General features: G+C 39.7%; 1 protein-coding gene across 4 annotated transcripts in view; it reads left to right on the top strand.

Moving 5' to 3' along the window:
- The first annotated feature begins 3,568 nt into the window (after positions 1 to 3,568).
- Positions 3,569 to 26,365, top strand: part of Ptprd (protein tyrosine phosphatase receptor type D) — a 378,271-nt gene continuing 355,474 nt past the window's right edge. For all 4 annotated transcript variants that reach the window (XM_059254481.1, XM_059254480.1, XM_059254479.1 and 1 more), the window contains exon 1: positions 3,569 to 3,731. In XM_059254481.1, the coding sequence (XP_059110464.1) occupies positions 3,647 to 3,731 (85 nt within the window). In that variant the 5' untranslated portion in view covers positions 3,569 to 3,646. The remainder of the gene's footprint in view (positions 3,732 to 26,365) is intronic.

The following is a 26,365-nucleotide window of genomic DNA, read 5'->3' as shown; positions in this document are numbered from 1 at the left end:
GTCCTAGGAGTTACTGAATACTTCCTTGCTTTCTAGTGTGGCAAGATGATCCAGAATGATTTTCATTTATTTATTTATTTAGAGACAGGGTTTCTCTGTGTAGCTTTGGAGCATATCCTGGAACTCACTTTGTAGACCAGACTGGCCTTGAACTCACAGAGATCTGTCTGCCTCTGCCTCTCAAGTGCTGGGATTAAATGTGTGTGCCACCATTGCCCGCCTCAGAATGATTTTTCTATATTTCCTACACTAAACTTAAAACCAGACATTCCTACCATAGTGGGTGTTTTTTTTTTGTTGTTGTTGTTGTTGTTATTGTTTTGTTTTGCTTTGTTTTTAAAGAAAAGTTCTGTTTTACCCTTTCTTCTGTGCTACCTTATCTACATGAATGTGTGTTAGCACAATGGAAAGCTGGAGAAAGCTCAGTGTTTATTTTAGTTGAAATACTAATATATTTGTTGTAGAAAAGGTCTCTCTGTTAAGGAGAAGAGTTAGTTTCAGCTCCTGCCTGTCCTACCTTGGATGTTCCCTGTCACACATGTTCATACTTTCACGTTAATGTCCTGATGATTTTGAATTTTTCATAAGATCTTTGTGGTATTGGAAGTAAACAGCAGAAGTTAAAATCATATTTCAAGCTTGTGGCTTTCTGAGTTTTATTAGTACTTCTCTGTTGATCAGTGATGCATCAGTTGAAAGGCATAGTTGGTCTCTTCTGATGTCCTAAAGCATGGTGCAGCTGATGCGTCCCCTTGTTCTCTTTGTAGCGTGCTCAGCATATTTCACAATGGCTAAAGGCAAATGCTAGTGATGTTCATTCATTGTTATTCTTTTTCTTTTAAATATATTCTTTAAATTTCATCTTCTGTTTTTGTACTCCAATATCAATTTCACTGTACCAGTGTTATCCAGCATTTCCCTTTGGCAGTGTTTATGGAATGAATCACTGGAATATGTATTTTTTTTTCCCCATGCTTTTGATCACTTCCTTGACGTCTTGTCCAAGGGCATAGCCTATTTAAGTGTAAATGTGTCTTTTCATGTTAGCATTCATTTTTAGAGAATGAAATCCTGTCACTGACCCAAGTGAGAGGGAACATTTGCAGGCTTATTTGGAAAAATTGGGTCTTAACACACTTTAGCTGAGTGCATGGAAAAGGCAAGTCTCCCTTCCCTGAGCAAGCTTCTGTGGGTTTCCGTCTCTGTGATGGCTCAGAGTCGTTATGTAGCAGTTGGCTCTGATATGCTTGCACAGACACAAATTGAATCCGACAGGACCGATGTCTCCTGGACTTTGCTGCCATCTGAAACGCTGGCGTGAGAAAGAAGCAGTGGCAGGGGGAGGCGAGGTGGCGGGGAGAGCCGATTCTTACAGCACTTTTCCTACCGAGCTTCGAGATTTCTAACAGCTGATAGCTGTGAACTGCTTGATAAGCTGTTTTTGAGATGAGATTGATAACCAATCACTGTTCTGGAACAGCTGGCTAGCTTTTGGATTCAAAATGTGTTTCAGTGTTCGGCTTACTCCTTCACGCCTCTCACAAATCTGTCTAAAAACAAACAAACAAACAAAAGAAGGGGCTGGAGAGTAGAATGATAATTAGAGTGATTCTCTTTTCCTTTTCGCTGTATCTTTCCTGAATCCAAAATTATTCTTGCATATCAATGAAAACCTATTTTTTGTTAAAAAAAAAAAAGGGTGGGGGATGCTTTTTAAAGTTTCAAATTCAGTATCAGAAAAGACAAAGTGTGTATAGTAGCTCCATTACTATTTTAAAATCCAGTTACTCTGGGGTGTGAGGTTGTTTCTGGGTATCTCTACTATATCTTGTCAAGAGTTTCACGTGTTTTAGACATTGAGAGATGTGAAAATAAAAGGTGTGCAGTTTGGTTTTGAATCTCAATGGTCTCAGGCTTTCATCACAGAGACAGAGGAGGCTGTAGTCTATGGCAGAGCCTCTCCATTTCCTTTTTAATTAAGAGGCTACTCTCTGTAAGAGGCTCTGCTGGATTTATTGAAGGTCCTATAAGCACAATTATACATCACTTTGAGAATCACACTCCAGATTATTTCCTAGAGCCTGTCTGTGATCACCTTACCCCCTCCCATCACTGCTTCACTGCTAGGACTACCAACTTGATTTTTGTAGGTAGAAGGGCTTTAATGTAATTTTATATATTATTGTATTCATATGGGTATATATGTGTGTGCATGTTCATGTACATACATATACACATGCCATTGACACATGTGTAAAGGTCAGAGGACAACTTCTGGGAGTTGGATTTCTCCTCCTACTGTGGGTTTTGGGCATTGAACTCAGGCCATCAGTCTTGTGCAGCAAGCACTTGTACCCTGTGAGCCATCTTGTCAGACCAACCATCACCTTTGAGTTTTAGATTACTTCTCACCTGGAACACTTGCTATGTACTGAATGGCATTTTGCATTGTCTTTGATACAGCTGTCAGTGAATTTTCCCAAAGTCTAGTTCTATATTGTTCCTCTGCTCACAAACAGACTAGAGCTTGTTTTTGTGCTGGCTGAGTAAAGATCACACTGTATGTAGAGTGCTATCCAAGGATCTCTTTGTATTCTCTTTTGTGCCATCTTCTGTTCTCCCAATAGTTATCTCATTCTAACCCCGTGGCTCTCACGATCTGATCCTGAACCAGAAGTGCACCATCATTTCCCAAGAATGAGTTAGGACCCTACCAGAGAAGCCCAGAAGTGTAAAATGTTGGGGTGTCTAGTTCTCTCTTCTAACAAGCCATCTCACCTTTAGCACACCAGCATCCTACCCTGTTCAAAGGTTTGCATGCAGTTCAGGGAATACACATTCCTCATCCTGTTCAAATTCTGCATATATATATATATATGTATATGTATATGTATATGTATATGTATATGTATATGTATATGTATATGTATACTCAAGGCTTCCTTTAAAGCAGTGCTGTCCTGGGGCTGAAGATGGCCAGCAATTAAGATTCCTGGGTGCTCTTCCAGTGAACCAGGGATCAATTCCCAGTTCCCACATGGCAGCTCACAACCATCTGTAACTTCAGTCCCAGGGAATCTGACACTCTCTTTGGCCTCCTTGGGCACCAGGCAAGCATATGGTAAACAGACATGCACATGGTACACAGACACACATGCCGGCAAAGCATCCATACACTCCTTCTTTTATTCTGTCATTAATAGTTAAAAAGACTTCTATTAGGTAGTCTTTAAGGCTCTGGTGTGCCTTCTTTCATTGATGCACTTAAATGTAGAATTTTGTATGAAGTAACTGTGCCTCCTTAGAGTATAGTGCCCCAAAGATGGCATAGGAACAGAGAAAGAAATTCTTGGTGGTTGGTTGTAGGTGGCCTGGCATCGAGAATGCTAGGGATCCTGCATTTTACATACCAAGTTATTTCCCAATACAAAGGCATGACAGCTCCAGTGTTTATTGTGTTTTTACAATAGGGCATGTCTCCCTAGGTTGTGATAGGTCAGGAGGAAAGAGTGAGAAATCTAAATGTCTTTGTGTTTTCTTCTTTTCTTGTCTCCTCCCTTCACAGGCTCTGAAAGGGTTCCAGCTGAAGTTTCTGAGCAGACCAGTCGCTGCAGCTCCCTAGGCTGAGTTTCCAAGCTGCCGGTGCATGCCATTGACACGCTGCAGGATGGTGCCCGTGGCCAGGCCGCTGTCGCTGCTCCTCGCCTTCTTCCTCTGCGCCTGTGCTGAGAGTAAGCCATCCTGCCCTTCTCTAGGGAGCTGTGGCCATAATGAGTGGTTTTGTTTGCAGTTGGCAGCAGGCTCAGGCCTCTGAATATATTTCCTTTGGAAGTATATCCTGAGACACTGTGGGATCCTCCTTGGCTCCCTGCCAGCCTTTGGAAGAGATTATTGATGTGACTTTCCCACTACCTCCTCTTCTGTTCGATGCCTCTTTGCTTGTGTGTCTAACTGTTTGTACTGTTTATTTCCATTTTTTATATACTTTTTCATACTTCTTACCAGCCTAGTGACAAAGATAATATGAGATCAACACTATCGCTTTAACTGTGGCTGACCAGTTGGTGGTGTCAATAAGTAAACATTGTCGAGACTCAGTAGAAATGTCTTCAGTTGTATGGATATTTCTATGTTTAGAAAAATGCGCAATGTCACATTGAGCCCAATTAAACTTGCAAGCCCCTTGTAGCTGTCACAGCAGCTGTTCTGATGTACTGTTTCCGACAGCTGTCGTGGAGTACAATATTCAAACAAATCAAGCAGAACTGACAACTTTGTGGCTGGGTGGAGGGGTCTGGAAGTGGGGGAAAAATTCTGTGGAGTGCAGACACGAAATTTTGGGTTTCTGGACTCGATTTACGAAACTGGGATTGTGGTCAATTAGCTTTCCAACTAATGAGATGATCATATCTCCTTTGTAACTAGCAGTCATTAGTTCTACACTGCTTACATCTGTTTCTTTCCTCATCTATCCTATTGGGGAGACAATAGTGCCCATTCCTGGCTCTTACTCACTGGCATGTCTGTTTACTCAGGAGTGGTGTAGTTCATATGTGATTTGGTCATTCTCATGGGGAGTCCCCTTGTGTGATTAACATGTATAACATCTGCAGTCATTAACTTTTCCCTCCATTGGCTATCCCAGGGAGATTAAATTTGATTCATGTTAAGGATATCTCAAAGACAACGATCCTATGTCATCTTGGCCCTTTCTTATTAATTGCATCTTGACAAGAATTCCCTTACTAGCAGCCAAGTGCTTCATTTAAATAGGGTTCTATTTCTAAAGGAATCATTCAGGGAGGGAAAAAATAATGATTTTAATTGAATGCATATGGAACATGCATGTTCTAAGCACAGCATTCTGTGGTTAATAATATATAGTCTGCTAATTAGCACTTGGGAGTATTGGTTTAAGGTGAAGCCAAGGAATTTCTAATATCATGCCAGGAAATAATTAATTGGAGAAAGGGCCAAATATAAGATATTATTATTTTAAAGGCATTTTTGTCAAAACTTATTTTAAAATCTAAATTTAATTTATTAGAAAGCAATTGAATGTACAGCTTTGTGAATTCTATTTTGGCCAAAGTTCAGAAATAAGTTGTTTCACCATTGTTCATTTTTGGCAGAAGCACAGTTAAGACCCTAGGAACCTAATTAAATGTCAGATAACAGCTGTATGTTTTTCTGGAACTTACTAGCCATGTATTTTTTATCTGAGAAGTCATCCTTGCAGTTAGTAAAACTCCTCTTCTTTAGAGAAACTATGGCTTGGCTTAATGCTGTGGTGGAAAGTGGCAGACGGATGTCAAGAAGTTGGGAGCAAGTGTTGCTGCGATGATGCTTTTCTGCACCATAGATGGTCATTTCTCACGCCTGCCTCCCCTGCTTTCTGTTTCTCTTCCCTCTTCTTCAACACAGATCTTATAGGACTGTCTTAGTGTGCCTTCTGTTGCTGGGATGGAATACTGGCCCAAGCAACTTGGAGAAGAAAGGGTCTATCTCACCTCACCAGTTTCTGTCCATCATGGATAGAAGTCAGGGCAGGAAATCAAGGCAAGAACCCAGAGGCAGGAACTGAAGCAGAGGCCTTGGAGGAGTACTGAGTACAAGCTTGCTTTCTATGGCTTACTCAGCTTGCTTTTTTATACCACCCAGGGCCACCTTCCTAGGAGTGAGTGCACGACCCACAGTAGGCTGGATATTTTCACATCAATCATCAATCAAATGCTTCACTGACTTTCCTGAAGCCAGTCTGGTGGAGGCATTTTTCTCAGTTGAGGTTTCTTGTTCCCAGGTGACTCTAGCTTGTGTCCTTTTAACAAAAGAAACAAAAACCAAGATTATAACCAGAACTTAACTCATCATATCATGCCATACCATTTTCTAAAAGTACTTTAAGGATTTGAAGCCATGTAACACTCACGGAATAACTGGTTTCATCGTCATATAAAGATAATATTTGCAGGCTCTCATTATCCAGGTTGTGGCTTTATTTCCTCATTTTAATGATACACTCTTTCCCCCTTTTCCTACACTTTGTATTGATCCAAGATACTGAGTTAGGATTCAGAATTTAATAATGACTTGTCAGAGATGTTTGAGAAAGCCGAACCCTGCCCCTTTATTTTTCTTTTGTAGAAAACAATGATTTATGAATGGGGAATGGTAAGAAGGCACTAGTTAACCATGCTAGTTTACTGCATCCAGTTTTCTTCCTTTAAAAAAAGATTCTCTCCAAAGAGCCTGGATTCTATATTATAACTGATTGTGGAGAAAGAAGGCCATAGCTAAGTGCTACCTGTGGTATTACATTAAGTAGAAGAACTCTTAGAGTCTTAGTTCAAATGTAGGTTGAGAAATTGTGAAAATATCCCCTTAGAAAATTAGTGTTTGTCATGGCCAACTTAAAGTGCCCTGCTGGCTCACACAATTTTTTAAAAGGCTAGATTTGTGTGTGTGTGTGTGTGTGTGTGTGTGTGTGTGTGTGTGTGTGTGTGTGTGTATGTGTGTGGTTGTTTTTACTGTTGTTTTTTTCCTTTATGTCTTGAGTGCTCCAGGTGATTTTGCTAGTTATTTTTAAAGAATGTTTACATGAATCAACTGTGACTTTTGCTGAAGCATGGTGAGTAGCTCTTGCTGATGCTGGGCCAGCAGGTTTACTTCTTAGAGCCAGCTCGCACACATGCAAATTAGAGATAAATTTAGACTTCATTATTTTAACTCCAGTGAAAATCTCTTCTCTTTTGTCTGAAGTATACCATGTATTTGATATTCAGTAGTCTTTCTTCTTTCTTCTTTTTCTTTTTCTATCATGTACAGGCTAAAAACCGGCTTGGCATCTTTTGGTTATACCAATTTCATCTTGCATTTTATCTACTATAACTGGGTCCCAGTCTTTACCAGGCCTCTGGTGGAAACACAAACCGTTATAATTTAAGTCCTCAGATGCTTTAGTTCATTTATTCCCACTTTCTTTTTGCCAGGTCTTCATCTTAAATGGTGACTCTTCCCTTGTTTTCTTTCCTCACTTAAGGACCTTGCTGAAGCCACCATGAATACAGTATTTCTCTCATGGATGAAATTCCCAGACTTCCTGCTCTCTGGGGAAATGATCTATGTCCTATGTAACTTAAAAAAATAAAATATCTTTTTGTATCAGTGGATGGATTGTTCTACATCCTATGGATTAAAAAAAAATCCTTTTCGTATCATTGGATGGATTGGCACCTGTGCTGGGATGTCACTAGAGTTTGATTTGAATTCTGGCTGGCACTTCACTGAATAATACTCCTTATCTTAATCTTGTTGTTTTTAGAGTGTGGATGATGAAAATAACAGATGCTTGTGAAAGAATAATAGAATTTCTAGTACTTGAGTTTCATGAGATTGAATTGAATGAAGTAAAACACAGGCCAGCTGATGACGTGGAGTAGACGTTTAAGAAATGGTTGTGTTACCTTTAACAGCTGTCTTTACCAAGCACTTATGTTAGGTCCTTTGCTGAAATTCTTCACTTGATCTGGAGACTATAGACTTTGGGTGACAGAGAAGCCAGGCCTTCTTGCTGTGTGTTACATTTGCTAGCTTGCTTCTCTGTGAAATCCTAGACATAGAAGAGCCTTATAAATCTGTCTCAGGATTTAAGCTGAAGATCAGAAGAGGAAACATGAAACTTGTCTGCTTTAGGAAGCCTTCCCGAAGAAGCTCATCTATAGAAATACCAATGTAAAAGTCAGGTGGCTTGGGTAAAATGGATGTCAGAAGATGTTCCATCTGTCTGTTCTGTTCATGGTAATGCAGTTTCTTGAGCAGCTCAGAGGAGGGAACTGGAGATGTTTACTCTAAACAAACACAGCATCACATGGCCAGTGGCCCAGAGAGAAAGTGGGTGTGAACTTGCTGAGGAAAAGAATAAATGGCCTTTAATATGATCAGGCATATTTTGCAACAACAACAAGAAGTCATTTAAACAAAGAGACAGAAATTGGTATAATGGAATAGCAGATGAATCATTTTACATTTTCATTTTTTTTCGTTTAACATTTTAAGAAGAATTGACCCTTCCTCTAATTCACCCAGTTCAAACATACAACCCAAGAGTGTTCTGCAGACTTAGAGTCCCTTACTATATCATCAGCCCAATGGAACTTTGGAATATTTTCATCAGCAGAAGCAACTACCTTGTAAAGGATGTTTAAATAATTTTGGAGATTGGAAAGAGAAGGCCCATAATCTAAAGTTAAAAGATTTTTCAATGAGAAATTAATGTCCCTTGTGCAAACTGGCACTGCCTCTTGGAAAAGGGGCAGCTGAATAACAGGAAAGGTACCCACTCCATTCCTAACTTCAGTGGGAAGATGGTTCACTAGCTTCTGAACATGGTTCTGTTTGCTCCAGTTGTTGGGCTAAGGTCCTTTCATCAGTGCAGCCTGCAGGTAGACTCTGCTGGCTTTTCAGGGGAGGTAGGATGGGAAAGCTGTGCAGGGGTCTACTTTCCTCTTTCTTTGAATTGAGATGTGTTGATCTGGAAATGCTGTTTCTCCTCATTCCTTCCTCCCTTTATTTGAAGTGGCTGCTGGAGCGACAGCCAGCTGTCTGAAGCAAGGGAAACACCCCAGCTGTTTTGCTGGTCCTTGGCTGTACTGTGGCGAGTCTGCAGCTTTCTGGATTAATTGCTCTCGGCAGAGCTGCAGATACCTAGTAAGGTTAAGATAGTGTCGCAAAGCTAACTCGTGTGTATACTTCAGAGCGCTTGATTGAGCACATAGGGATTTGCTATTAAAAAAAAAAAAAAGAAAGAAAGAAACAACCAAGTTTAACTTCCCGTTATCTCTGATCATTCTCTGTGTCGAGGCCCCAAGTGTGAACAATATATCCATGTCTAAGATTTTGTGAGTGTTTATTTGTAATCGCCTCTTGGCATGTGATTATGGATGTTTATGATTTCCTAATGCTTTCCCTTTTTCTGTGTTAGTTCTCTTAATTTTCCTCATTCAGCTACTATGTGCCTGACCCATTTCAAATAATGACTTCTCAGGCAGCTGCATCTCCTCCTTCCCATGCATATATGCTTCAGTTGCTTAAAAAAAAATCCAAGCCAGAATTCATCTTCTAGTGAAAAACGTGTGTGTGTGTGTGTGTGTGTGTGTGTGTGTGTGGAATATACAAAAAGGAGTGGTGTAAAAGGACTGAAATGCAATTCAATGCTAGCATGTTGAAGTTTATCTTCATATTCCCATAATTTCATGTTTTACTTGAGTGTAGGTATTTTTATTTAAACTCTTTATCATAATATTTGTTGATAATATTGACTCTAAGAACAGCTTAAAAATAAGAAGTTCAGTACTTTACTATGAAAGATACTCAATTTAGATTTGTTCTATAATACGTTTTATTCATTCTATAATTAGAGATTGGTTTTTGTGAGAATCACAGAATAGTATTATGGCAACCATTTATAATAACTACTGTTATTAAGTCTGCCACTACAATATACAAATAATGTTCCTTGTAGTAAGCTAGTATGTAATATATTAATTTTGAGCTGAAAATACAGCAAGTATGAGTCAATTACATAAAACAAATTTATTAAATACATTTGAATATTTTTCTTTTTTGTTTTTGTTAAATAAATGTTTATGATGAATATAAAGTACTAAAAATTAAAATGCTTATGGCTTATTACCAAAATGATCATTCAAACCTATAGTGATTTCAGATAGATGCCAAGCAACATTGTATATCTATATTAGACTCAGAAATAAAAATTTTCATTACAATATTTATTTGCAAGTGGTATTCTGTCAGCAGATGTCTACTGTGTCCCCTTGACCAATCAGATTCAGGTTCGTGTTAAAATCCACCTCTGTCTTACTGGAATGTGGTACTAAGAGGACAAGATGTGGACACTAAGCAAATGAGGATGGAGATTTTAGGGAGAGAAAAGTACTGTAAGCATCGTAAACGGTGGGAACCTAGGCATTATATGAAGTACACACATGGGAAGATGCTGTCCACTTGGGTACAGCACTTGCTGAACAGTTGGGAGGGGCCAGCCATTTAAAAAGTGGGTTTCAAAGGTTTAAATGCAGGAGGAAGGAACCTATTTGGTTCAAAAGACAGAATACATGCAGGCTTCTGAAGCACAACAGGTTCACAGGGTCAGGTGGACAGGCAGGGAGGAGCCAGAGCTGAAAGCACTATGCAGCTGTATAGGAAAACAGGAATGCTCTTAGACTATCTGGACTGCAGAACTACAGTCCTCTACTGGAATCAAATTAATAGCTCCATGATAATGCTAGGAAGGGAACCTGCACTTGAAGACTACTAGAATGTTTAGGGTATGAGCTAGAAGAAGTAGACAACTATCCATATGTGCCAGACATAGTTTGAAGGAGAAAACTTTTTATCAGAAATATAATTGAACATTCAGTGGTTTGTGAAATCAACTATGTCAATTGGGAATGATAAATTGTAGCTCTTTTAATATCTGTGTAGTCAGGGCAAGATTGTTTTATATCTTTATGTTCCAATTTTCTTGTCTGGAATATTGGGTCATATAAAGACTCAATGAATTTACTAATTTACAGTCTTAGACATTTGATACACAGTAAGCGCTAAATAAATGTAGCCATTGTTCACTCATGAACTGTGTTACAGTATATTGTTTTAATTTTATTAGTATATTGCTTTGTTTTATTTTAGCAATCAAGTCAGTTTTGTTCTAACTAAAAACCTTCCCATTGGGTACTTATTGAAAAATGTTAAAATTTTAATGTTGTTTGTTCCTGAATAGTCTAAGAGTAGGCCATGGTTTTGTTTTGCTTTGTTTTATCTTGTTTTATAGGCAGTTTTACTATGTGGCTCAGGCTACTTCTGAATTCCCAGCCTTCCTGCACTTTGCTTCCAAGAGCTGGCGTGACACACTCGCACCACTCTACCCAGCAGTAGTATGATAAGATAGGTCTTGTTACGAGTTTCACTGAGAAGAGACTAAGCATCAACTCAGATGGCCTACTTAGAACAGAAGATGAAGTACTGGTAAAACACCTCTCACTTAGCTCTCTGCACCTTTTGTCAAGGAAGAAACAAAAAAGCAAAGAGCTCGAGCCCTTGGCAGAGGGTAGGTGATGCTCCCCTGGCATCAAGCCAGAAGTCATCCAGGACTGACCACTGCAGGCATGTAGGACCTCTGTGATGACAGTGTCAATGAGGCAGTGACTTGTAGTGACAGCCCTATCATGTCCGTAGATGATGCTTTTGTCAGCAGTAGAGAAGCCCTGAGTAAATTGTAGGTTGATATACCCAGTTTCACTCAAAAAAAGCAAAAGTGAACTTATCCATTTGGAAAATTGAGTATTTTATGATGAAATTACTTTACTTTTCCTTAGGCTTCCCTGTTGCTTTATCTATTAATTTGATTCTAAGTTGTCAGCAGTAAGATCTGCCTTCAAGATTCTATCATAAATAGAGCAATGCCATTTCCATCGTTACATGTGTCCAACCTATTTCCCAGTTCCTTTTATTAAGGTGGAGTCAGACTCCCTGTGCTTTGGAGGTGTTAAACCCTACAGGGGCAGTAACTGAATGGAACAGCAGTGACAGTGTAGTTGTGTTTCTCCTAGCAACAAAGCCATCAAAATGTAGTGAACATTCTTCTGGAGGGAGGAGGGCGACTCATGAAACCTAGAAAAGTACTGGAACGGAAGTTCAGAATGTTAAAATGTTCATATGGCTGCTCTCTGGGGTTCTTTGAGCAGTGAGCAGTCACTTGGGAGGGGACAGCCTGGTTGAGCTGCCTCCAGCAAGGGCAGAGGTCCCAGGGATGCAGCTTGTGAGTAGTGATCCTTGCTTATTAGATTGAACTTTCAAAGGTGGAGCTCCCTGAGGCTCACCAAACCCCTGGAAGGCATCTCAATAGATCCATTGGTTCACCAATCTCTACTTGGGTGAAATCCTTTCTTTAGCCCATTATCTGTGCCTTATCTAGGTGAATAAATGTCTAATCACATCTCTACAGAAAAAGTTACACAACACATCACCATAAAATGAAGTTCTTACCAGCTGAATGAGGAGCTTTAGCCTTACATTTGTTTAGGCCTTCCTGATGCTCTGGAGTTATCGCAGAGGTAGTATTCTGTGTCGCAGACATTTAAATGCAGTCCTTTCCTGTGCAAAAAAGCCCATGCACATACAGCATTAAAGCATAGTGTGAAATATGTGGCATGCCTTTTAGCCAGAGGTCCATCAGTGCTTCTGAAAAAGGCTATCTTGTAAATATTTTAGGCTTTGTGGCCATGGGGTCCCTGGAGCAACTCTGCCGCTCCACTGTAGTAGGAAAAGAGGCAGCCACATTATACATGAATAAGTATGTGTGGCCATGTCCCAATTTGGTCCTAGGCGGTGTGATGAACTCTGCTTTTGGCCTTCCCCATCTTCACCTTCTCACTAGGCAGGGAGAAGTTGAGCACATCAGGAAAGGGCCTTGGTTAGCCCGGTGAGACATAAGGGGAAGAGAAGGGCTTGATTGGCCTCTTTTGCACTCCGCTTAGTTAGTAGTGTTTACTGGGAGCAGATTAATTAGAAGGAAGTTCAAAGAGCATATCTCTTGGTAAACAGAAGATGTTTAATAGCACTTAACCTTTGGAATTTATGCAGAAAAAGATTTGAATATTATTATGCTTTATGTCTTTCGGGGGTGCTTCAGGTATTTGGCCGTTAGTGCTCCTTCAATTGCAAGCTCCTGAAAAATGAATTATTTATCAGCTTTGGGATAGTTCTCATTGTATTGTATGCCTGACATTTGGAGCTATGAAGTTCTTAAATAAAAGGAGAGAATAAAGTGTTGGAAAGTGTTATGTTTACTGGGAATGCAGTGAGAGCCCTGCAAAGAGACAGTTTGATCATGGGTATTGAAGCCTGATATTGGTTTCCTAAAGGTAGGCAAGAGTAGACATGTCATGGAGAGTTGGTCTCCTTGTGGGCACTCCTGCTGCAAAGGGCCCCTGTCATGTTTCAGTGCTTATACATCAAAAAACTGGAAAAAACACTGGCAGGAAGGCACCATTGATTCTTCAGCAAATGCCCGGAATACACATCCCTGCTCCATCATGCCAGAGAATTGAGAGCATTTGTGAGACGTGGCTGGGAAGGGTGGTATGCAGTGTGCTGCAGTTGGAATGCCTGATACACATGGGCAAATGCAAAGCTTCAAGCCGTTGTCAGTTCTTCCTGGCTGCTGGCAGGAGGCATAGGATCGTACAGAGGTGTGAAGGTTATAAGCACATCCGTGTAAGGATTGAGGTTTGTTCTTGTTGTGTGAAAAAGGAAGACTAATTAGATCAAATAAAAATCCTGGCTGAATATGAAGGCAAATGACTAATGGGTAAGTCTATTCAACTGTGGAGTGAAATCCCGAGGGGAAACACTGAGAGCCTCACAGTGAGAATCATTTGCAGGAGGCAGAAGAAGCCACTGTAGAGAGCCGCTGCCTCGGAAATAATCAAAACGGTCAGCAAAGGCTATAAAAAGATCCTTTAGCAATTGTAAAATTCATAATTCTCTTTTTATTTTAATTGTTCTGATTTAGAGTGAGAGATGGGAACTGGAGGGGTATTATGATAATTATAATAAAACAGTTACATGCTGGAATCACTTTCCTCTAGAGTTTGCAGTTGGACAAATGAATCTGAAGCTACCATTGGGCAGGGAATAGACTGGCTCACTTCCCTTTGGTTTGTCTCTTCAGCCCTAGGCTTTATGGCTTCACAAATTCCAACCAGTAACATTTTTTTTTAAAGCTCAGAAAAGTGCTTTCTGGTTTCCAGCTTTGTCAGTACTGTCTACCACTCAACAGTTCTGCTTTTTCAAATCCCAAGTTTCTGTTCCCAGTCCATCTTTTTGGTCAGTCTTCTTTTATGTGCCCTAAGGATGTGAGTATAGAGAGGAAGGAGCCAGCCCTCTACTGTCAGAATTGGTAGAAGCAAGAAAAAGACAACTACCTTATAGGAAATGGAATGTTGCCTTGGGAACACAGGGAGTGGTACTGGAGCAGAGCCCTGCTGGGATGTAGAGGAAGAACCAGTGTGGTAGAGTCAGATGATCTGTTTGCTACAGCAGAAGAAGAGGGTTTGGGGTTTACAGTAGATCTGTGATTCTACATGTTGACACCTTCGAACCAAGTGAGTATCTAGGTATGTACCTAGCTAGATGTATGATTGCTGAAATCATGCTGTGTGGCCAGAAGGACCAGGCATGGGAAATTGATAAAGTACTGCTCAGTTCATTCTTGAGTGCAGTCTACCAATAAGTAAAGGACGCCAATGAAAATGGGGGCAGTGTGGTCCAATTTTGGTCAGTAACTGCTGTGTGTGAGATGCATCTGACAGTGAGGAAATGGTTGTAAAATCAAATAGGATCAGGACCATAATGGTCGAAACTGAGGTTATGTTTGTAGAGTATAGAAGGGCCATGTGCAAAACTTATTCATGATGTGGGCTCTGCAGGATTTTTTAATGGTTTGAACTTGGTAAGTACTGTCTAGATACATTGTGTGTCTACACAAGAGAGGATGAGAAGTTGCTAGGGGAAAAATAAAAATAAAAAAATGTTATTTTTTCAATTCCTGTCCCTTCCTCAACATGCTGGATCCAAATCAGTGTATGTCTTGTGCCTCTCTTAGACTTTGCTGTGGTTTGTTTATGTTTCTGTGTAAAATCCTCACTTGTTATGTTCAAGGCAAGTATGTCTCCTCTTAGATTGTGTCTTGTTTTGATATGTAAGCCTTGAATGTAGGTATGGGTAGAGAGGAGAGAGGAGAGAGGAAAGAGGAGACGAGGCTAGTAGGATTCATTATTGAAGCAAGCAGGTTTGACTTGGCTCCACCTATATTAATTCTGTAAGGGAAACAACCATCCTTTCTGGTCTTGTCTTCTGGGGAACGCTTACTCAGGATCTTTTGAGTTTCCTATAGAAGCTTGAAATCCAAATTTATAGGTGAATTAAACCTCATTTTTACAATTATAATGGTTTACAAACAGTTAAGTACCAATAATTCTGAGATTAAAGAATGTACTTTATTTGGAATGGAAAAATTCTAGACTCACAAAGTTTAAAGCTCTGTGTAGGGGTTCTAGAAAGTTGTAGAATTGCAACAAATACATTTTCTCCTCCCCAGCAGTTTCTAGTCTTTCTTGGTCTTCCTTGTGATTAACGATAGCAAAGCAGATAACAGACCACAACCATTAGGGCTGAGTCTGTGAATGAAGAGTGGAATTCCATAGCCTTGTCTCTCACACTATGGTATAGATGAGGAGAAATTCAAAGTACCTTTATTGCAGTTATATAGGTATTTTGAGTCAGTGTGGCTATGGAATGATGAATTATTCATCCTTTCCTTCCCCTTGTATGTTCTAGTAATGGCAGTTATACAGACCCAGGAGGGCTTCTGATTGCCCAAGGCTGCAGCAGGGACTCTGCCTCCTTCCTATTTCCTTCTGCCCCTGGGATTAAGTCAGCATGATTGTTAGAGCTAGGTTTCTGTTGGGGCTACTCTGACTACCCAGTGTGAAGCTTGGTGTATACAAAGCTCAAAAGCACTGGAACAGTTGTGAGCTAGGGAACTAGCATTTAAAAGTGGGTTCTATGAAGGCATTGGCTAAGAGAACAGCTGCTGGATACAGAGATTTACTTGTACATTAATAGGTAGATAATGAGATGCATCTTTGAAAATGGCTTTGTGATTGTCCAAAGACTAAAGATTGGTGCTAAAGCTTTTTCAATATAAACTTGGATGGAATAATCTCTAGAATGTGCCTTATATTTTTCAGAATTAAATAGGCCAAATGAAGCATGATATTTGGGATGTTCTCACCAGGAATATTAATTTGTGAGTGTGTACTTGTATGTATATTCATGTATGTGCCATGTGTCAGTGCACATGTGTTTGTAGGTACATGTTCATGGGTGTGTGTAGGTGTGTAGAGACAGAGGACAGCCTAGGGTATCACTTCTATTATTCTTCAACAACTTTCAATTGGTTAGTTTGTTTGTTTGTTGTTTTGAGACAGGGCCTGGAACTGACCGATTAGGCTAGGCTGGCTAGAGAGTGTACTCTAGGGGACTTGTCCCTGCTGGGATCATAACTGCACCCCACCTTGTTTTAGGAATATCAATCTTTATTACTTTCTTTCCACATTAAGATGCTGTGAATAATGTAGCCATGGCCTAGCTGATGCATTATTATAGGTTGTGCTAGATAGTTTTATGTCACCTTGACATAAACTAGAGTCATTTAGGAAGGGGGAACTTCAGTTGAGAAAATACCCCCAGCAGACTGGCCTGTGGACAAGCCTGTGGTGCATTTTCTTGATTGATGTGGGACAGCCCAGCCCCAAAGAAAGCAGGCTGAACAAGCCAAGAGGAGTAAGCCAATAAGCAGAATTCTTCCATGGACTGCAGTTCCTGGCTGTAAGTTTCTGCCCTACGTGAGTTCCTGCCCTGACTTCCCTGGATGCTGAACTACAAATTATAAGGGAAAATAAACCCTTTCTTCCCCAAGTTGTTTTTGTTCATGGTTCTTCATCATGACAAGAGAAACCTTAATTAAGACATAGGTCTATATATGTTTTCTAATTTTAGTGAGAAGAAAAATGATACGGTTAAAAAAAGCATTAATTTTCAAATAAAAAGAATTGAGACTGTGTTTTTCTATTTACAAGTAGGGAGATTTTAGACATACTGTTCATTTATTTAGCTTGTATGTGTTCTGTATGTTGTACTTGGAGCTTCTCACTGGGTGCTGTAGGTTATGATCATGAAGGAGATGAACGGAGCAGGGCCTGTTCCCACTACCACTTCTGGTCTAACCTACAGTTGCTCATCTATAAATGGGGATCAGGTCCTTCTCCTGAAATTGTGGAGAATTAGCGGAGATGTGTAAGAAGACCCTGGCATGGTTCATAATGGGAGATGTAGCTGCAATAGCAGCTCTACCCTTGTTATCATGCCTGCACCTTCCAGTTTGTTCCTGTCCAATCCAGAAAACTGTCTTCCTTCTGAGCTCTGTCCGGAGGTCATTCTCATTCATGGGTGTTGTTTGGGTCCTAAAGATCAGCGCACTCTCCCTTTCTCCTTTCCAAATGATTTATATTACATAGTTCCTAAGTGACTTACTCACTGCACAGATCTTCACCATTCTATATTCTTTAGGCATATCAGTGACCAAGACAGATCAACAATAAAAATAAGAAAAAAATTCCACATGTGAAGGCAATATTTCAATGCATTCGATATAATTAAATAAAGTAACATTTACAGTACAGAATCCAAGTTAAAAATATGAGCATATGTGTATGTTCAGAGTCAGGGGAATTCCCCCCTCTTCTGGTGATTCAGATGCGATCTGGTCTGCCTTCTGAATGTGAGATTACCAACTCACATCACCATGCCAGGTTTATGTAGTGCGAGGGATTGAACCCGGGCCCTCATACATCCAAGGCAAGCATTCTACCTAGATGCATTCCCAGCCTCAGCTCTTAACTTTTTTTTAAAATGTTTTTTACTAGACAAGATTCTGTAATTATATTTAGATAATGAAAAACTAAGGCTTAAATTATTTGTTTCTTTTAAAGATCTAATTTCATTTGAAGGTGAGTTACTCTATGCTATTTAAACCCAGGCCCTTTATAAGGTACATGTATTGAAGTTTAAATAGTCATGAAAGATGCTTATTTATAAAATGCCAATTTTACCCCTCAATATCTTAATAATTATATATTTCATTAAAAGGAGTACTTTGTAGTTATATCGTGTAATTATATGTTTGAACAACCTGTTCCTAGGACTAAATGAGCTTCATTAATTACCAAAACAATTACTTTATATTGCTGGTGAAATATGTTATTATCTTACATACTTTGGGAGTGAGTTTGTACAATATTTTATAGTGATATTTAACCATTTAATCAATTACATCAGGTTAAAGTGTGAAACAACATTAGTGCCTTGTGGATTTGGTATTTAGGTACTTAATATTCAAATAAAGTTAAGATATTTTCATATCAACCACTAATTACAAAATAGCAGAGGAGGTTTTAAAAGTTCTAGATCTACAAGGAATGTTATTTGAGAGCTATGTGCTTTGGTGTTCAAATTGTTTATCAAGTATGCTGGTTAGTCTTTTGCCTACTTTACGTAAGCTAGAGTAATATTGGAAAAGGGAACTACAATTGAGGAAATGCCTCTATCTGAGTGGCCTATAGGCAAGGCTATGGGGTATTTTCTTGATTAATGGTTGATATGGGAGGGCCCAGCCCACCATGGGCAGGTGGTTCTGGGAGCTTTAAGAAATATGGGTTAACAATCCATGGAGAGCAGGCCAGTAAGCAGTAATTCTCCATGGTGTCTAACACAGTACTTGCTTCTAGGTTCCTGTTTTGAGCTCCTGTACTGAAACTCTTCAGTGATGGTCCATGAACTGTGAAATGAAATGTACCTTTTCCTCTTCAGGTTTTTTTTTTTTTGTTTTTTTTTTTTTTTTTTTTTTTTTTTTTTTTTTTGTCATGGTGTCTTATCACAGCAATAGAAAAGTAAACTGGAAACCAAGCTCGGGTTTTGTTTTGGCCTTAACTCTGAGCCTGACCATCACTAGTGATGGAGAGCCTCAGCCACTGATTAACTGAAGTATATACATACTTGACTGGGAACAATTGGGAGAGCTCAACCTTTCAGACCTCCGCTTGCCTCCAGAGGACCACAGCTGCTTACTAAGAGCACTGAGGAGCTACCGTGGGAGAAGAAGCCATTCTGCCATTAGCTGTAGAGCTAACATCTACCCAGCACTTAGAAAGTGTGCCTCTGGGGTTGCATGAGGTTTGTGCCATTTTGTCACTCAGGCCTGAGTTTTAGAAATCCATTATCATCGTAGAGCCTAGGGAAGCAGGCTCTAGCATACAGAGACTAAGTTACAGGCTCAGGAGTTACATAAGATGATCTCAGTTATCTGCCCACATCCATCCTAACCTATGAAGTTGTGCCTCTTACAGGGAAGGTGAGATTTCAGAGTCCATCACCTGAACCACAGAGCCTTAGCATCACCTTTGTTTTTCTTGATTTTATTTAAAATCTACACTTCATTGCTCCTCTGACTTGCTTCAGTTTCTTTCTTCAGAGACTTAAAGTTCTCATCATACAGGTATTTCACTTGCTTAGTTAGGTATTTTATATTATTTGTGGCTATTGTAAAGGGTGATGTTTCTCTGATTTCTTTCTCAGCCCGTTTATCATTTGTATATAGGAGGGCTACTGATTTTTTTAAGTTAACCTTGTATCCTGCCACATTACTGAAGGTGTTTATCAGCTGTAGAAGTTCCCTAGTAGAATTTTTGGGGTCACTTATTGTATACTATCATATCATCTGCAAATAGTGAAAGTCTGACTTCTTCCATTTCTATTTGTACCCCCTTTATCTCCTTTTGTTGTCTTATTGCTCTAACTAGAACTTCAAGTACTATATTAAATAAATATGGGGAGAGCTGGCAGCCTTGTCTTGTTGCTGATTTTGTTGGAATCACTTTTAGTTTCTCTCCATTTAATTTGATGTTGGCTGTTGGCTTACTGTGAATTGCCTTTATTATGCTTTGATATGTTCCTATATTTCTGAACTCTCCAAGACCTTTATCATGAAGGGCTGTGGGATTTTGTCAAAGGCCTTTTCAGTATCTAATGAAATGATCATGTGTTTATTTTCTTTCACTTTGTTTATATGACGTATTACATTGACAGATTTTCATATGTTGAACCATCCTTGCATCTCTAGGATGAAGTATATTTGATCATGGTGGATAATTTTTTTGATGTGTTCTTGGAGTCAGTTTGCCAATATTTTATTGAGTTTTTTTGCATCAATGTTCATGAGGGAGATTGGTCTGTAATTCTCTTTCTTTGTTGCATCTTTGTGTGGCTTTGGAATCAGAGTAACTGTAGCTTCATAAAAGGAATTTGGTAACATTCCTTCTGTTTCTATTATGTGGAACAATTTGAAGAGTATTGGTATTAACTCTTCTTAGAAGATATGGTAGAATACTGGGTTGAAGCAATCTGGTCCTGGGCTTTTTTTGGTTGGAAGACTTTTAATGACTGTTTCTAATTCCTTAGGGGTTATTGGTCTATATAAATTGTTTATCTGGTCTTGATTTAATTTTGGTATGTGGTATGTATCCAGAAAATTGTCAATTTCTTTTAGATTTTTCCAATTTTGAAGTATGACCTGATGATTCTCTGGATTTTCTCATTTTCTGTTTTTATGTCTCCCTTTTTATTTCTGAATTTCTTAATTTGGATGCTCTCTCCCTGCCTTTTCATTAGTTTGGACAAGGGCTTGTCTATCTTGTTGATTTTCTCCAAGAAACAACTCTTTGTTTCATTGATTCTTTGTATTCTTCTCTTTGTTTCTAATTTATTGATTTCAGCTCTCAATTTGATTATTTCCTGCCTTCTACTCCTCCTGGGTGACTTTGCTTCTTTTTTTCTAGAGATTTTAGGTATGCTAAGTCACTAGTGTAAGATTTCTCCAACTTCTTTATGTGGACATTTAGTGCTATGAATTTTCCTCTTAGCACTGCTTTCATAGTGTCCCATAAGTTTGGGTATGTAGTACTTTCATTTTCATTGAATTCTAGGAAGTCTTTAATTTCTTTTTTTATTTCTTCCTTGACCCATCTTTGATTCACTTGAGCATTATTCAGTTTCCATGAGACTGTAGGCTATCTGTAATTTTTGTTGTTGAAATCTAACTTTAAGCCATGGTGATCCGATAGAATACAGGAGGTTATTCCAATTTTTTTTTTGTATCTATTGAGATTTGCTTTGTGATTGAGTATGTGGTCAGTTTTAGAGATAATTCCATGGGGTGCTGAGAAGAAGGTATATTCTTTTTTGTTAGGGTGGAATGTTCTGTAGATATCAGTTACATCCATTTGAGTCACAACATCTGTTAGGTCCCTTATTTCTCTGTTAAGTTTCAATCTGGCAGATCTGTCCAGTGGTAAGAGTGGGGAGTTGAAGTCTCCCACTATTAATGTGTGGGGTTTGATGTGTTATTTAAGCTTTAATAATGTTTCTTTTACATATGTGGGTACCCTTATATTTGGGGCATAAGTGTTCAGAATTGAAACTTCATCTTGGTGGATCTTTCCTTTGATGAGTATGTAATGTCCTTCTTGATCTCTTTTGATTCATTTTAGTTTGAAGTCTATTTTGTTAGATATTAGGATAGCTACACCAGCTTGCTTCTTAAATCCATTTGATTGGAAAGTCTTTTCCCAACCTTTTACTTTGAGGTAGTGTCTGTCTTTGAAGTTGAGGTATGTTTCTTTATGCAGCAGAAGGATGGGTCCTGATTTCATATCCATTCTGTTAGCCTGTGTCTTTTTATAGATGAATTAAGTCCATTGATATTAAGGGATATTAATTACAAGTGATTGTTAATTCCTGTTATCTTTTGGTGATAGTGTGTGTGTATTTCTCTTTTTTGGGATTTACTGCTGTGGGGTTATCTATTGCTTGTGTCTTCATGGGTGTATCTGACTTCCTTAGGTTGGAATTTTCTTTCTAGTGCTTTCTGTAAGGCTGGATTTGTGGATAGGTATTGTTTAAATCTGGTTTTGTCTTGGAATGTCTTGTTCACTCCATCTATGGTGACTGAAAGTTTTGCTGGGTATATTAATCTAGGCTGGCATCCATGGTCTCTTAGTGTCTGCATTACAACTGTCCCGGACCTTCTGGCTTTCAAATTCTCCATTGAGAAGTTGGATGTTGTTCTGATGGGTCTGCCTTTATAAGTCACTTGCGTTTTTTCCTTTGCTGTTCTTAATAGTCTTTCTTTATTCTGTATGTTTAGTGGTTTGGCGAGGGGACTTTTTAGGGGGGCTAGTCTATTTGTTGTTCTATGAGCTTCTTGTATCTTCTTAGGTATTTCCTTCTTTAAGTTGGGAAAGTTTTCTTCCATGATTTTGTTGAATATATTTTCTGTGCCTTTGAGTTGGTATTCTTCTCCTTCTTCTATCCCTGTTATTCTTAGGTTTGGCCTTTTCATGGTGTCCTAGATTTCCTGGACATTTTGTGTTATGATTTTTTTGGCTTGGTATTTACTTTGACTGATGAATCTATTTCCTCTATTGTATCCTCTACACCAGAAATTCTCTCTTCCATCTCTTGTATTCTGTTGGTGATTCTTGCATCTGTGTTTCCTGTTTGTTTACTCAGATTTTCTATTTCCAGCATTCTCTCTGTGTCTTCTTCATTGTTTCTATTTCAGTTTTCTGGTCCTGAACTGTTTCTTTCACATGTTTCATTGCTTTTTCATGGTTTTCTTGGCTTTCTTTAAGGGATTTATTGATTTCTTCCAATTTTTTATTTGCCTTTTCCTCAATTTCTTTATTGATTTCTTCCAATATTTTGTTTGTCTTTTCCTCAATTTCTTTAAGGGAGTTTTACATTTCCTCTTTAAAGACCTCTAGAATCTTCATGAAGTTATTTTTAAGGTTGCTTTCTTCTGCTTCTTCTACATTGTGATGTTCAGATCTTGCTGTTGCAGAAGGGCTAGGTTCTGGTGATGCCATAGTTCTCCTTATGTTGTATATATTTTTGCACTGACATCTAACCATCTCTTCCTCCAATAGGTGCAAGAGGTGCCTGTGTCTGAGTGAGTTGCTTTTGGTCTAATCTGTGCTTGCTGTGTCTATTTCTCAGTGGGCCCCTCTGGGTCCAATCTTAGCTCTTGGTCTAGTTGAAGCTGGAAGATTCTGTATCTCAGGGAGCTGCTCTTGGTCCAATCCAAGCTAGCTGATTTTGTGGCTCAGGGAGCCAGTCTTGGTCTTATCAGAGCTCTTGGTCCAGTCAGAGCTGGTGGATTCTGTGTCTCAGTTAGCCTTTCTTGGTCCAATGAGAGCTGGCAGATTCTGTGTCTCAGGAAGCCACTGGTGTTGCAGGGCAGTGGGTATTGGGGTAGGGCATGAGTCTTGTAAATTGCTGCGTCCAATGGTGCGTTTTGGTGGGGAGCCTGTTGGCAGGAATCTTCCCTGCTGGCTAGCAACTCTTGGTCCAATGAGAGCTGGTGTACTCTGTGTCTCAGGAAGTTACTGCAGTTGCAGGTGGATGGGTTTGGGGTAAGGTGTAAGGCTTATAGATTGCAAGGTTTGGTGTGGAGGTTTGGTTGGGGGAACCTGCCCACAGGAATCTGACCTGCTGGCCCAGCAACTGGGGCAGAGTTGGGTGGTGTTCCTGGGGACTCTCTGTGTCCCAGGGCCTAGGTCCTTGAGGCCTTCCATGCTGTTCTTGATTAACCTCTACAATGTTTTCTTTGATAGCTGTGCTAATTTATATTCCCACTACTATTGTGCAAGGGTCCCTTGAACTCCACATACTTGTCAAAACTTGTTATCTCCTATCTGCTTGATAATAGCTACTCTAACAGGTGGGGGATGATGCTGCATTCCTCATGCGCATATTGCTTGACACAGAGCTGTCTGCCAGTTACTGACTGTCTGAATGTGGAACAATTGTGGATTTCATACAGAGTAACACACATGTATTTTCTTAGGCTGAGATTTTCTTTCATTGCAGAGGCACATCATAAGGCTTCCATAGTCCAGTCAGTTATTCTGTCTGGTTCATTGTGGCTTCATTTATAATGTGTAAAATCTTAGCACCTATAATCCATGGGCAGGTCATTATTGTTGGCACTGCACAAAGAGACCTGCCCAACAACTCAGTATTGTTCTGAGAAAGTGCTATAGTTTGTATTGGAAGTGTCCCGCAAATGCATATGTGTGGAAGTTTGGTTCTTAGTTTATAGCTCTATTGAGAGGGGATGGACCCTTTAGGATATGGGACCTGTTGAAAGGTTTATGGACCACTGGAAATTACTACGATGCTTCTTTTCACCCTACCTCACAGATGTCATAAGTTGAGCAATGTTGACCTTTCCTGCATGAAGCACCTTCCCACCTCGATCCTCGAAACAGAGGTCTTCATCATGCACCACCCACGGGGTGAAACTGTGAGCCCAGAGAAAACTGTTTTGCTCTTAAATTGAGTTTTACAGGTAACCTTCCAGGTACAGAAATATGACCACCATGGAAAGTGAGTAACAGCGAGGGTAACTAACCCAAAAGCTGAGCTGGACACGAGGTGAAAGATTTGAGGGTGTGGGTCTCATGATTATTTTTATTTTTTTGAATGGAGAAAAAGTTACTGAAAATTTCTTCCTGTGGACAATAATTGATGATGCTGTCACTGAGACTGTGATTAAATAGCCTTGTCTCTGTGAGCTAGACCTAACTTGATTAGGGAATTAGACCACAAACTTTCCAAAGTAGATGCTGGGGATCAGGGATCCCTCTCCAGAGTCTGCTGCTTGAGTACATGGCACATCCTTACAGCCTGGGCCCGAATACCTGACTGGGGCTGCAAGAGAATGCCAAGAGGGCACACTTCCAGAAAAGCTGGGATCAGGTTGGCTGTGCTTGGGCAGCATCAACTAAGGAGCAACCAGGAACCTCAGCTTTTAGTACAGGTAGCACAGAGTGGGAGAAGTCAGCTGTGGAGGTAGGAGGTCTCTGTAGGTGAAGAGTCTCAGGTTGCACCCATCAGGGAAGAGGAAGCTGCAGCTGCTAGCTATTACATACACTGGTCAGTCCTTCAAGGCTTCCTTGACTTCACACACCTGTCTGCCCTGATTTCTTATGCAATCTGAATGTCTCAGACTGTGCTAAGTAATTCAAGGAGGGCTTTTTCTAAGGGCAATGTAATCAAGAAATACTGCTGTCTGGTGGAATTTGAAAGAGGCTTTATAGTCTCTCATGCTTACTTTGAAGTAACTTAAATCATAAAAGCCAGGTGACCAAAGGGACACGTTACTGTCTTGGTCCATTGATTGCTTTAGAGAGACATGATTCGGTTTAAAATCTGCAGTTCTCTTGCCTATCCTATAACACAGCTCCTATTGCTAAGGAAATATTCAACTAACCATGTAGGCTTGTTTAAGGTAGAGAGGGGTCATATCACCTGTAATTTGTCCCCCCCCCCATTTTACTACAGCAGCAGCTAAGGAAAAAAAAATCAAAAGAGGTCCTTAAGGCCCTCCATTCAAAATAGAAGTTTGGACAAAGCTAATTGATTTTAGGCTCACTGTTGTTCATTATCTTAATTAGTCTAGGCAATTAAAGCATTAATGGATTGGAGTTGATCCTTGCTAACAAACAGTAAAACTGCTTTTTGGCTTGACCCTCTAAAAAGTACTGTTTCGTGTCTTCATGGACTTCTTTAGCTGTAGTGTCTACACTGTGGAGGGGTATGCTTTTACTTGTCCATCCCATGAGAACAATGGCACAGGCATGTTTTGCCCCCATGCCATAGAACTGTGGCTTCTGAGGTCTTTCAACAGTATCACTACAGTCCCAGTCTGGGTATGGTTGCTTAACACTGGCTGCTAAAGCAAGCACCTGCGGCATCTTTGGACAGCCTGAACTTGGCAATGAACTTCCCTGGGCTGCTGTGCCTCTCTTGGGACCTTCTGTGAAACTAAGGGTCTGTTCTGTGGGATGTGTATTCATATAACTCACACTCTGGGGTTGTATTTTCTCTCTCAGATTCAGAGCCTTGGATAATCATTGCTTCCTAAGTAGATGAAGTTTTTTTGGAAACTTCAGAGTTCCCCATGAGTCTAAGAAAAGGGATGGGGGAGGTGCAGATTTGGAGGTCTCCAGGTGAATTGAGCAATATTATTAGGAGGGGCAATGGAAGAGCTATTTCAAGTGTGGAGATCTCTTTAATAATAAATTACTAATCCAATAATTACAGTACTCTAGTGAGACTAAATAATGGAGAAGAAATGCAGCAAAGAATTGTTTTGACAGGAAAAACAGCGAAGTTCCCTGAAAATCCTGCTGTATTTAATTTCAAAAGAACTTCTACAGTAAGCTTGGGTTGATAAACATCTCTTAGATATGAGGTTTCCCTTTTTAATTTGATGCTATCTTTTATTATGTTCTCCTAGAAGAGAGTCACAGAATTAATGAAATTCATGATTGGCAATTGGTTTCTTCTTTTTTTTTTTTTTTTTGGCTTGGTCGGGGACTGGCAGTTTTTTGGAGCAGTTTGAATCCTGTGCTTTTCTAGCTGTCACACTAGAGTGGCAGCTCCAGCAGAGTAAGATTGAAAGGGACATCTGGCTGGGAGGTGACATGCAGTGGTGACATTGCTGCATAGTCAGCCTCTTCATTGTCACTGACACAACTTTGATGCCTCTTCTCAGGGCCAAGTGCAGCAAACAAAAATAAAGCCTAGATATTATTATTGA

This window comes from Peromyscus eremicus, chromosome 2 (genome assembly GCF_949786415.1).
Source record: "Peromyscus eremicus chromosome 2, PerEre_H2_v1, whole genome shotgun sequence".
Lineage (NCBI taxonomy): Eukaryota > Metazoa > Chordata > Mammalia > Rodentia > Cricetidae > Peromyscus > Peromyscus eremicus.
This window is presented reverse-complemented; position numbering and strand designations above follow the sequence as displayed.